The sequence below is a fragment of the Filicampus tigris genome, chromosome 8, assembly GCF_054856515.1.
Source record: "Filicampus tigris isolate MCC_2025a chromosome 8, RoL_Ftig_1.0, whole genome shotgun sequence".
In the NCBI taxonomy this organism is placed as follows: Eukaryota; Metazoa; Chordata; class Actinopteri; order Syngnathiformes; family Syngnathidae; genus Filicampus; species Filicampus tigris.
This window is the reverse complement of record NC_141224.1, coordinates 19,980,394-19,993,956: the sequence shown is the minus strand read 5'-3', so window position 1 is coordinate 19,993,956 and position 13,563 is coordinate 19,980,394. Positions and strand designations below refer to the sequence as shown.

General features: G+C 38.3%; 1 protein-coding gene across 1 annotated transcript; it reads right to left on the bottom strand.

The window, feature by feature from the left end:
* Nucleotides 1-2,284: 2,284 nt before the first annotated feature.
* Nucleotides 2,285-9,957, bottom strand: LOC147144015 (V-type proton ATPase subunit C 1-A-like). The gene is made up of 13 exons (XM_086038867.1): nucleotides 9,790-9,957; nucleotides 9,354-9,489; nucleotides 8,154-8,221; nucleotides 7,229-7,314; nucleotides 6,495-6,589; nucleotides 6,229-6,320; nucleotides 5,378-5,476; nucleotides 5,234-5,302; nucleotides 4,991-5,083; nucleotides 4,700-4,793; nucleotides 4,320-4,417; nucleotides 4,059-4,185; nucleotides 2,285-2,874 (listed from the first exon to the last, which is right to left on the bottom strand). Exons 2-13 carry the CDS (start codon nucleotides 9,483-9,485, stop codon nucleotides 2,776-2,778), a joined length of 1,152 nt encoding a protein of 383 aa, XP_085894993.1. The 5' UTR covers nucleotides 9,486-9,489; nucleotides 9,790-9,957; the 3' UTR covers nucleotides 2,285-2,775.
* Nucleotides 9,958-13,563: the final 3,606 nt, after the last annotated feature.

The window sequence follows — 13,563 nt, the reverse complement described above, 5'->3', positions numbered from 1 at the left end:
ATCACTGCCAGGAACGCTCATACCTTATCACGTGATATCTCTCTCCGCCCCCACCCTTGCGTTCCTCTTTTCTTAATTGTTAAAATAGTCATCAAAACAGTCCAAGTGCTATTGTGCATTCCCAGACCATAACTGAGCCAAGGCACACATTTGCCATGACAAAAATCTCATGGCACACCACCAAAACAAAAATGTCACCCCAAACCATGGCATAGATAGATAAAGACCAAATTCATCAATTTTCTATACAACTTATCCTCACTAGAGTCACAGCGTGAGATGTGGGGGGTTACACCCTGGAAAGGTCGCCAGCCAATCACAGCACGTGTGGAAAACCATCTATCCACACTTAAACTCACCCCTATGGAATATTTAGAGTCTTCAAGGAACCTAATACATGCATGTTCCGGGAGTACCTGGAGAAAACCCACACAAGAGACAAGGCAAGTAAAAATTCTCCATAGGAAGGCCAGAACATTCATTAAAAATTCCAAACCTCTAAACTGAGACCAATGTCATAGTGTGTCCCATATAAAAGTCGACTCCATTGTGACATTATAGTACTGGTATTCAATTCATAAATTGCTTTGTTTGTTTATTTTTCTTACAGATAGTATCCTGTCTTTGTTTATTTTTCACCTTCTCTTCTTTTCTGTCTGTTTGTCTGTTTCTCCTCTCTAAAACACTACTGTTCTTTCCGACTGAAATTTTCCATAAATATCCCATAAAATGCAAATGGTTATTGTGGCAGTACTGTATATCAAACTCCACTCTTGCACAGAAAAACTGTTCCTCTATAGAAGGAACACAGACCCTTCATTCTGCATGACCAAGCAGCCAAACAGGACAGGTTAAAAATAAAATAAAGTCTGAGACGGATTCGCTCACCACTTGTCCAAAGATACATTTGTAGTCAATCATCATGGACTGATTGAAGTGAACTTGAATTATTTTCCCAGGAAACACCAGAATCTCTCAAGACTAACTAATGTGAAGCAGGGGCGGAGCCATGGGCTGCCCACCCAGTGAGAGTTATGAAAAAATATATAGTTTAAATTTTTTAGTAAATGATTATTAAATTATTTTGGAATTTCTGTTTTGTTGTTTTTATTTTATTGAATATTAAAAATGGCATAATTGTGGTTGTCTAAAGATTTGAACTTCATATTATTCAGTTTTGTCATTTTATGTGTTGGGACAGTGTGAAAAAACATTCAGGCCCACCCTGATTTTTCCAGACCCACCCATTAGCCACGTTCTGGCTCCGCCCCTGATGTGCAGTGACACAGTGGTTGGGAATTACTGCTATATAGTGTACCTGAGTTTGTTCTCTGTGTGGTGTGCGACAAACAGATTCTAAAGTAGATGTCACCAACTTTTTTTACTTCTTGGGTACTAATTAACGTCAAGGGCTACCAGCTTGATATGCACTTCCTCTTTAAGTAACAAATTGGCTCAAATTATTTGGGGGTAAATCATCTACTCGTCAGTTTCTCCCACTAGCTTTTCTCCACAAACGCAATGACCTTTGACCTACACTCCCCCCCACCTCCAAATATTGACCCTAGTGAGGATAACCAGTTCAAAAATTGGATGGATTACCAAATTTACACCAGTGCAAGTGTGATTTAAAAAGAATGGGATCAAAAGTATTTGATTCATCTTACTGTGAAAGGGATACTTTAATAATTTTGCAATTTTCAGCAGTAAAAAGTTATTGTGTCTATAATGAATTTGATGACATCATTATTTTTCATGTACAATTAATACCTTTAAAAATGCGTTTTACCACTTGCTGTCGACTGAAAATTACATCACATATTGAGGGCTTGGGTAACAACCAATCACGGCTCAGCTTGTGAACAGCAGCAACACCCTCCAGGGGACAGGACTGAAGGTATCACAATCTATTGTTCGCAGAAAAATTTGTGGTAAAGTGCAGACACAAGCCTCAAAAAGTAATTTTATGAACTGACGAGACAAAGATTAAACTTAAGTGATGGAAAATCTTGATTTTGGAGTAAGAAATACTCTGTTAAAATAGTGCTCTTGATCCCAAATGTGCAACCTCATCTGTGAAATACAACTGAAGTAATGTTACCCTTTGGCCTTCTAATTGCTGGATTACGTGGTAAAGATTTGCAGTGAATGAGTAGTTAGCATTGCGTGTGTCATCGCGGGCTTTTCTGTGTTGAGTTTACTTTGAGTTTGAACAATTTGTACTGAAATAGTCTGATGTGCAAACTGTTCACACAAGTTTAACAGAAGACAATGTCATGAAAAATATATTTTTTGTTTTTTTATTGTCATTTCACACAATTTGTAAGGGATGGTCATCAATAAATTTCATCGGTAATGTTCAGAATGTTCAGATACTTCTCTTTGGATAGTTTAACTTTTATGTACAACACTTGTGTTTGTAACACAATCACACACCCACTTCAATTTATGTAAACACAAAGCAGTAAACATCAATACAGACGACACAGTTATCAATACTCACGAGCACATGTGGAGTACAAATGCAACGATGTAACTGTCCACCATAATTTTCACGATGTGTGGCTTCAAAACAAATGTAAACAAGTCTTTAAAAGTCCTTTTTAAAAGTGATGGAAGTTTGTCTGTGTGTATTTTACCCACAAGGAATGAGCATGCAGCACTGACGTTCAAGTGTGGCAGTGAGGACTGACACCGAGAAGACGGGAGCAAGTGAGCTCCATGACCAAAAAAAAATTGTCAATCATCACCTTGAAGACGGAGTGGGGCCAAGTTTTACACTTTGAACTCCAGAAGGTTGCAATCAATCTTGTAATAAACGTAGGGATAATATTCTTGCTGGCTCAGATTCAAACCTGGAATATCCATTGCCGACTGGGGGAGGAAAAAAATACAGTGATGTGCGTGGAACAAATAGTACATATGTGCAAAACACACTAGAGCACAGCACAAGATACTTTTCAAACACATTGTAAAAATTGAACCCAACAAAATTGCAAGCATAACATGTACATAAAATACTGTACGAATTACAGTGTCAGTGTGTAGATATGTGCCTTTAAGAGGCTTGGCCTGGCGGGGTGGCATGTGACGTCGGTGAGTCTGCTTGTTTGGGAGTGAGTTGTGGCTGACAGCGGCTCCTGCCCTAAGTGTGCTCATTGTGTTTATGATGACTGTTTTCCAGTTATTCAATAAACACTTGAAAAATGCATCAGCGACAGTGGCGCTACTTTCCCACATGTAAATTTAAATTGATCAAGTGTGTCAGGAAAGTTTCAAGACTTGTGTCATAAAAGATATAGCTCAAACCCAAACAAGTTTTCCACTTCAATGTGTGTAGCATATCTACAAAGCGGCTTCTTCGGCATTTGCTTGGTTCAGTGCACGAGACGATGCAAGAGGTGTCGCAAGACGCATGGGTGCTTCACCATCACAACGAACCTGCTCACAATGCCCTGAGCATCGGACAGTTCCGCTCTGAGAAGAATATCACCATGCTGGAGCAACCTCGCAGCATCAAAGGGACCTGTTCCGAATACGCGGATAACATCAAGATGGCCGTGACGACGGAACAGCGGAGAATCCCGCAAGAATCCATCAAGGAGTACATGAAGGTATGATAGAGAAGCTGGGAAAGTGCCTTTGACTCTAGGGGGATTACGTCCGTGGGAAAAAAACTGTAGTTTGGTTTTGAAATACTGTATATCTGAAAAACTTACATACTTACTGTACATAAACACCCAAGCCTCAGTGAAAATTTCACCAAAGTGGCAATTTGACAAGTCAGAGGCCGGAAGGTGTATACTGAAGCAATCAATGTAGTTTTCGGTGGGTTTTTATATTGCTCTTCCTATGCAAAGTTCTCAGCAGAGGTTGGCTCTGTCTGATTACAAATATGGAATATCCAAACGATCCTGTATCACTGGATCACTGAAGATGCTCCTAACTTCTGCATTTAGTTTTTAGTGTCAATATTACATCTATGCGCTCGCTTTTCTTGATAAAGTGTTGCTGACATGAGCAATCAAAACTATAAGATGCATATCCTCAGCACTTACGTCTATGATTGCTGCTGCACTGCTGTCCAGATGTTTGTATAGTTCATTGAGCACCTCCCTCAGCTTCTTTGTAGTCTTCCTGTTTGGCTGAAGTAGCATGGCCTGGAAGTTCACCGGAAGCCCGTACCTGAAGAGACAACATTTCCAACAGTTATACCACAACACGACAATACAACACTTCTCTGGAAAGTGTTTGAATAATGGAATGTGATGCTTTTGATGCTACCAAGCAGTGTAGCCCAGTTTTGGCTGACATACTACCTTAGAACAGATTCCACAAAGACCCTCAGTGCTTTGATGTGAATCCAAGCAATAAAGGCTTCACTGAAGTTCACTTTCAGCCATCGAACAAGTGGTCCCTGCACCATATAAGTAGAGTTCAGGTAGTGAAAGGCTTCATCTTACTAAATCGAATTGTATGTGGAAGTGTTATAAGAGGCCAATACCACAAAATGTCCACCTTACCCTCGAGGAAGGAAAACCCACATTTAGATGTAGTTACAGGTCCTTCCTCAACAAGACTAATATCCAGCATAACTACAGTACGTGTGAAATGTTTTTCTGACTTGAGCCAACATTTTTGCAAAACAAAAACTACTATCATAAACATTACCGTTATTGCCAAGTAGCTAATATCTTACAAATTGCTTCTTTTTATCCGTAGATAGTCGCGTCATCTCCTCTTTATCTGCCTTCATCTCCTCTTCATTGTACTGAAAGTCTCTCACTGAGAACCTGCAAGCAGGATGTTAAAGTTGCATGAATATACAGGATTTAGATTTGTCATTAAGTCAAAGCTGTTAAAAAAAACAACAACACGCTTTTGACACAATTATTCACTGACATTTACATTTTCCTTGACCTGATTCTCCATATAAACTAATCTTGACTGGTCACTGTGACAGTTATCTTAACACGGTTGTGCGCCTTACTTGTTTTCTCTGGCTTTGTGTTTGAAGTCATCAATGGCTTTCTGAAACAGAGTCACGCTGAACAATCCACTGTCATTGTCCTCAAACAAAAGACTGAAAGAAAGCAGAGCGTTATCAAGTTATAAAGAAAACATTGAGTAAATGTGTATCATACACTACACTTCAAAGAAGCAAAAACACCAAAGTAATTGAAATATACACTCTGCAAAGGTGTGCCTAGTAAAACCATATGCTATTACTTACTTTGAGGATCGCGGCACCACCATCTCGGCAAGGGTTTCATACGTTTTCTGCCAGTCAGCATAAGATGTTCTGAAAGTATAACAAAGCAAGTCATCTTTCGTCATATTTTATCGGTCTTGTGCCTGATCGAAGATTAATGCTCACTTTGGAACAACAGCCAGCAAGGTGATAAGGTACTCAGAGTCAAGAACAAAGTCTTCCTTCTTGACAATGTCAGCCAGGCTCCTCGTAAGTAGGCTCCCTCTAACGGCAACGGCAACAGTATTACAAAAACACAGCTTTCACTCAGTCAAGGGGGTCAGTATTGACAAAACATTTCAGAGTTGTGCTGACTTTTAAGACCACACTGACTTGGCCACACAAAGTTATTGATTCTTGACGCTTGAGCTATGAGTAAGCATTGGCCAAGCAGAAAATGACACCATATTGATGCTAAGTGTAATCCGTGAGGTTTGTTTGGGGACTTTTAAGCAGAACATTGAAAGTATTTCAATTATCACTGGCACTAGCCACTAGGGCTGCATGTTATAGCAAAAAAATATTGATATTGCGATAATTGCCTACACAAATATGCATATCGCAAACACATGCAATTATTTTCTTATGGAATTGTATGCTTTTATCTGACTTTGACAAGTCGGATGCAAACTTAAATGCGCATCGCCACCCAATAGCTGTTTATTATCTAGTGGAATTACAGTGAATTAGCTAAGAACACATTGAGCTTCCTTATTTTGCCGCAAGAAAAAAAGTACTTCTTTCATGAGATAAAAAAAGGTCATTTGTTTAGGTGCATGTTAAATATCGCAATAATATCAGTACCGCTATAGTCAACATCCATATCGCATGTTTTTCCAAAATCGTGCAGCCCAACTAGCCACTGTGGTACTGCTGCTACCAAATATACTGCCCTCTGCTGGTTGGCACATATGCAGTTAAACTGTATATGTCCCAGCATATAGTAATTAATAGCATTACGTGGAAAGCTAACTAACGCATTTTTCCTTTCAAGGTTCTGTAGATTTCCTTTCAGGTTGTTATAAGCTGATGCTCGGGTCTTCAAGTCGTGGTCAATCTGGGTGACTTGCTGTAAAATAAGAATCACAAAAAAACTATTTTAGAACACCTAACCTCAAAGCAGAACACTGTTGTAGGTTATTCCACCATGAACTGAACAAGGTAACAAGAGTACCACTAAAAATAAATCTTTTGCATACTTGTATTTCTAATCACAAACCATGTTTCACAATAAGCTTCATACCTTTGAGATGATTTCAGAGATGTTTTTAAGTGATTGCTTGATAGGGTACTTGGCCATGTCCCACTGAAAGCGTGTGATGTAGGTGACAAGATCAACTGTGGAAAAAAATGTTTAAAAAGAAAAAGACTTGTTAGGTAGCAATTGCGATAAATGAGGTTGTTATTGTTAATCACACAGTCAGTATGATGTAGAACAGTGTTTTTCAAACTCTGAGATATTGTCAGGTGAGCCGTGGGAAATTATGGTATCTAATTTGTGTGCCTGTGCGGTCTAGCGGCTGGCAGCGTAATCATGTCTTTACTACATTGTAGTACTCTTCCATACCAGTAGGTAGCAGCAGCAGCAGGTAGCTAATTGTCTTTGTTTAGAGACAAGCAAATTAGTCACGCATTTTTATCCAAACAGGCCAATGTTTTCACACTGTGAGTAAGTATCAATATGAAACATTACAAAATACTTGTTTTCTTTGTGTTTATTTAATTCCTATTCAAGACGTTATAATATAACGTCATTCTTCAATGTTAAAAATGCTTATATAAACAATCTAAAACTTATATTGTTAAAATAAGCTTTTTTTTTTTCACAATTTCATCTGGTGGTGTGCCGTGGGATTTTTTCAATGAAATATATGTAGCTTGACTCAAAAAATTTGAAAAACACTGACGTAGACTAATCAAGCATGTGACCATCACCTTTATTTTTTTACTAGAACTGAATTATAACAACTGCTGTACCTCCATTGGCCAGCAAGTTCTCCTGCACTTTGTCTCGACTGTCTTCCAACACGTCTGCCATGTACTGAGCCACCTTCTTCACTACACTGTGAACAGTTGAAAGTCATCAAAACATGTTGTGCCAACACAAAACGCATGCACAAAGCCAGTGTAATCCCCATATTCCACCTTAAATCATTTTGCAAACACGACCTCTACGTCATCCTCCAAATCTTTCACAAACATATACGCATAAAAGGTTTCATATAATCCTGCTGAGATAAAGGTGTGACCAGATCATTCAGAGTTTAAGATTTTTCACCACACGGTTCAAGAAGCCAAGAGAAGGCAGAGAAAAACATTATAATTAAATCAATTTACCACATTTAGGTTTACTATTCAATTTCAGGTCAATCTTGCTCTTGTTGTGACTCTGATAATAGCAGTAAAGTATTCATTTTCCATACACCAATGGGGAACTTCGATAAGGAACTGGATTAAAGGCAGGCTAAAGTTAAACCAAGATGTTAGTTTGGCTTTACACATTCTTGGCAATATCCACAGAGGAAGCACAGTGAGACTAAAACAGTAACTGTTGCATGGGAGACTTTGTTGCCAAAATTTCCAAAGAACTAAAGGGAGCATTCAAACATACTTGCGAGACATAAGCCATTGGCTATAAATATGACTAATGAAAGAGCTGCTGGTGTGCCACTAAACTGTAAATTGCCAGGTTTGGACAGCAGGTCTTGCTAGCCTCAGCACCATGTGAAATTCCTCATTGTTACAAGAGAAGAGAAGGGATTAAACCAGTGCTACCAGGGAAATGGGAATGTTTACATATAATAAGAGATCTACGATGGACCATGTGCACTAACATTAATAATATAGATATCCATAAAGACAGACAGACAGACTCTAAACCGAAACTGCAAATTTAACTTACCTTTCAACAAAGGAATCCAATTTAGCCAATTCATCAGACAACCCAACTAAAACATCTAGCGTCCCCACCTAATTATGGACACACAAGCAAAGAACATAACAATTATTATAACTTCTAATGAGATTTGGTTCATTTTGAAGAGAAGACTAGGCACGCTGTGTTTAAACAGCGGCTTCTGAGATCCAGTCAGTCTACAGTGACAACTAGGGGGCCCTGTGTACTTAGGATGGCGCCTCGTTGTCCAGAGCCACTCATGCATTACTAAAAGTTCCAGGAGCACATTTGTAGCATCAAGGTCAATGGGGTTACTTACCTTAAGCACAGACAGAACCAAACCAGACGAGCTGAGCTGCTCTGGATAAAAACTTCACCAAATCAACACTTCATCATGCAAACAAAAGATCTATTTAAAGGCTGCTTCCCCTACACAGAGGTGGTTTACTCTTGACAGTGGATTCATTAGGTGAGTGCATTTTTCCCCCATTCTTAAATGAGTAAAAAAAAAAAATGAAATAAACAAATAAATATTTATATATAACTTTAAAACAATGCTGTATAAAAAAAATACAGACTTTAGAATAATAATAAAATAAAAATCACCATCTGGCACTAAATCTTTAATTACTTTTAATGTAAAACAGTTAAAAGAAATGACATCTGATCCAAATTCAATTGCAATGGGTTTTAGCTGTATTCGTGGTAGATCGGATTCATCCAGCCATGTGAGGTGAGCTTTAATTTTAACCTACAGTAGTTACATTGGACATCTGTGGTCATTTTTTTTTTTTTTAAACACCAGGTTTTTGCTTTAACATAAAAAATATCTGAAGCTTGGATGATCACTTGAAAATAAACATGGACAAATTGAACTCTAAGTCACGGATAGCCAAGATTTCATTACAAATTAAAATGCAGTAATGAAATACAGTACTGAAGTCCAAGGTAAGAGCTGTGTCAAGATTTCTGCAACAACAAAGCTGACAATGCTGACTTTACATTAATTTCTGTCAGTTTCATTATTTGTGCTTTGCTATATTTCATGCGATGTAACTTTTCACGTGGCACTCACGACGCATGTACCTGTGGCCGACAAGTGTAACCGCTGAGTCCATACATCGATTATCGCTGCATATCAATCAATCAAAAGACGACGACCAATATGGGAAAAAAGCCCAGTGAAGCATATAGGTCCACACTAACCTTCAAGTCGGGGATGCTGAACTTGTGGTTGCTGGAAAGGTTGTTGTTGCGTGTGGTGGCACTCATCATTTTGTCCCATGTTTGCTGGCATGTCTTATCTCCCGGGGCAGAGATTAGCCAAAACTCAGTCATTATGCTGTCAGACAGAGAAATCGGATAAAATAAATATGCGTTCAGCCTTTGAACAGCAGTATTCACGTTTTGGGGGGTCAAACTGCATTTTTTGATCTCAAAAACAACTCCCGCTGTAATAGACCACAACATAGTTTGTAAATATAGTTAACTAATAACAGGCAAGACGAATATAAAAGCTGGTTATGGTAAAGGAATTTAAACCAGGATTAGCCATCGTTAGACGTTTCGCTTTCTGGGGGAAATGGTGGAAGAGGTCTTGGTTAGTACAGGTCGACTAGAGTATTTGAAGCCCTTCACTCACCTGTATATTTAAATGTGGTCGTTACGAGACAAGTATAACCTTTTGTGTCGTATTATAGAATGTTAACTTAACGCTCATTGCTGCTTGCCATTGTACCACTGTTGGTGAAGTTTCTTGACAGCAGCATCAGAGTCAGCTGACTAGCCACAGGAAGCGGAAGTTCGCGTCAACATTCAAAGAGAAAACTCAGTAGCGCCAATAGCTGGTTGGTTCGGGTTACTGCAGAAGTCAAATTGCAAAGTGTGAAGAGAAGTCATCGGGGGTCTTTCTTTGTTCTTTGCACACTACGTGTTAAACAGAGTAAAATATAAATAATGTGAATTCATTTTCATATTTATTTAATAAATCCCACATGCAAATACTGGATATATTTCAGAGAAACAAAGTCTGCATTATGCATGTTTAATACCCTTTTCAGACAGATTTTTTTAAATTTGATGTAGAAGTTATAAGACAACACCTCTACAGTTGTGGAAATCCCCCCCCCCACACACACACACACACATACTCCCCTCTCCCCGCAATTAGATATGAACTAAATTCCTTGTAATATAAGAAACAATGAGGCCTCCACCCCACACTTCAGGGCCAGTCACATTCCAAGTGCATTAGTGTATCAGAAAAGTAGACAAATGTTCTTGAATGCCAAGTCAGCAGCATTTGAGTTTTTAGAGATACTAAATTTAGAAAAGTGGCCTCAGGTTTCCTGACTTTGGGTGTCTCCAGTACAGATTCTAAGGAAAACGCCCCCAAAGGGACATGTTTATAGTTCAGTGGGTCTGGGGTTCATTGTTTGGGACACAATGCTTGGTCTGCCTGGAGCCAACCCTCGACTTCAAACAGCACGGTGAGTTTGCCCATGGCTGGCTTAGTTCCAGTCTGCTGGGATGTTATCAGGACTCACACAATCTCAAAAGCTGTCGCAGAAATGCAGGCTTCTGCTGACAGCATTGTCTGACTCTTCTCAGTCCAAAACAGATACAACTCTTGTTTGAGCAATACATAACAACGGATGAATAAGTGACTATGCAAGTCTAGTGTGTGTGCATGGAACTCCTCAGGTCACTGCAGTCACAATTATAACCAACCATTACCCAATACTCATCAATTCACAGGCAAAACGTCTCTGCATAAAAATTACTTTGCATATAATTATTTAATTTTTATTATAGGAACACTATAAAATTCCTGAGTCAAGGTTAATTGCCATAGCACTCAGTCTTTCAAAACATCTTTTTGTGAGATTCCTGCATGCCCCCTTATTATAACGTAGTTGCGAAGTAATCTGTAGTCAATTGACTTGTGTTTCAATAATGGAAATCAAATCCAAATGCATTTTGAACACATCTTACACAATGAAATGTTCATTTTAAAGTGACATTGCCTGACAATTGCCAAGTAGTTCACTACTCAATTTACCTTGACAATAAAGTCTTTTTTTAATGAAAGACAACTAATTAGTCCCATCTCTAGTATGCATGCATCAAATACTGACTCCGTTTACCCTTGAATGTAGTGAAATGTGAGATATTTGTCATGCACATCCCTTTGAGCTTCTTGTTCCAGATGTGTACATACAGATGAAACATAAACATGTACATTCAATCAATCAATGCATCTAAAATGTACAGTATGTCTACACGTCCATGTCCATGCATTCCATGCTCCTAAAATGTGAATGGTAAAACAACTGTTTCTGACAGTCAAATATCATTTTCTTATAAACCACTAAGACATATAACATGTGCCTCAAGATAAACAGTGAATGTTATCAAATGCTGTGAGTTATGGTGTATAAGAATAGTCAAGTTACTGTCATTATCTTGACACCGGGGAAATAATAAGGATGAACCATTCTTTATTGTTGATATTGTGTTATTGTTGAGCTGTCAGGCCTAGTGTATCTCTCCACAATTTTGATACAATTGTGAAAAAATGCTGTGTACGGGAACAGCACACAGATAAAGCTCAGTTCAGATTCTGGGCTCAAATCTAAGCTCAGGCATTCTAGTGTGGAGTTTTCATGCCCTCTCCCTGGGTTTTACCTGGCTTCCTCTACACATTCCATAAATAAGACTCTTAAAAACCTTTGATTACTTTAAATATAAAACTATTAAAAGAAATAGTGTATGAGCTCGGATCTGAAATCAATTTAATAGGTTTTAGCTAGATAGATCGGATTTATCCAGGCATACGAGCTTTAATTTTACCAACAGTATAGTTGATTTAGACATCTGAGATCTGATATTTGCTTTAACATAAAACAATAATCTCCAAAACTTTGATGATTAGCTGCAAATAAAAATGTGTGAAATTTAAAAAATATATATTTTTATTCTATCAATCCAATTAATTTCTAAGCCACTTACACAATAAACAAGTATATTAACTTATAACAAATGATTCATAACTCTGAAGCAAAAGACTTGGATATACATTTCCTTGGAATATTTGTCATGCACATGCAATGAGTGCTTACACAGCCCTGCTTAATATTCAGACAAGACAGAGGAAATGTTTGCTTTGGTTCCTTTTACTTAGCAACACTTCTGCTGAGTGACTTAAGGACACTACACTTGGTTATGTAAGACCACACAATACAATAAATTTAGCTTGTTAGTCACGTCCATACAATGAATTAATCAAGTTTACTCTACAGTCACAAATGAGAATATGCTTTACAGTAACTAATCTTAGAGGAGATTTTTAACAGAATCGTCTATGCCCAAATGTCTTTTGGTCATTCCAGCCAGTCTATTCAGGGTTGAGGTAATCTATTTGGAATACAGTGTCTGCAAATAGGAATTCCTGCTGCACAGTGCTGCCACTGAGTTTTCCCCCCACAGTGGGTGGTACACATGGCTTGCATACCCAGGGTTGGGATGCTATTATGATCCAAACAATGGAAATTAAACATTGTGTCTGACCGGAAGCATCTTTAGATGCTATGTGTGATTGGCCATAGTATAGAGTCATATTCAGTGTCAAAACACGGAACAGCAGTCCAAGAAAAAGTTAGCTCTTCTACTTTTAAAGGTGTTCTGGAAAAGCTTATCCTCATGTGTCAAATGCTGGTATTGTTTGTAATATAATAATGAATGTACATCTTCAGATTTGCCAATATATAGGATGTGAGGGAATGTGAGTGCACCATTAAGATTCATATTTTTTTGTGTGTGCATGTGTGTGTGCGTGTGTATGTGTATGTGTGTGTTGTGCGTGTGATGTGGGTGGGTGTTTGTAGTAGGCAGTGCATATGGTCAGATAAATAGAAAATAAATCAGTCATCTACAGACCTTTACATGCAGTTTGTGAACTTAATAATAATAATAATAATAATAATAATAATGCATCAGATTTATGTAGCGCTTCATCAAGCTCTGCAGGAGTCTGATAATATTCCTGATCATTTGAATCAGATGTGTCGAAGGTGGGAAACATCTAAAACATGCAGGATAGTGGCCCCCCAGGACTGGAGTTTGACACCTGAAATTCTATTGAATATACAGTATTATATTGAAAATGTGTAAAAAGTTAAACTCTTAAATTTTCTAAGACACTTAGCTAATAGGCATGGGTACTTGTGTGTGTGCATGTGTCAGACTGAGCCCAAACAGCTCCAGAGAGAACGAAGTCTGTCATGTTCAGCAAGTAGTTAAGCTTTCCTTGGCACCCTCCTCTTGAGGAGGGACATATGCAAATACAAAATGGTGGTCCTTGAAAATACACACTGAGTCGGACCTTTTCATGTTGAGGGATCAGGACCTCAACTGA

What these genes read in the sequence shown, in the direction of transcription:
- LOC147144015 (XM_086038867.1), bottom strand. Translation starts at nt 9,485, where the DNA reads ATGACTGAGTTTTGGCTAATCTCTGCCCCGGGAGATAAGACATGCCAG. An exon ending in AACCTTGAAAGGAAAAATGC is followed by an intron (nt 5,477 to 6,228) that starts GTTAGTTAGCTT and finishes CGTTGCCGTTAG; the next exon opens with AGGGAGCCTACTTACGAGGA. An exon ending in TTGCTGGCTGTTGTTCCAAA is followed by an intron (nt 5,303 to 5,377) that starts GTGAGCATTAAT and finishes TTATACTTTCAG; the next exon opens with AACATCTTATGCTGACTGGC.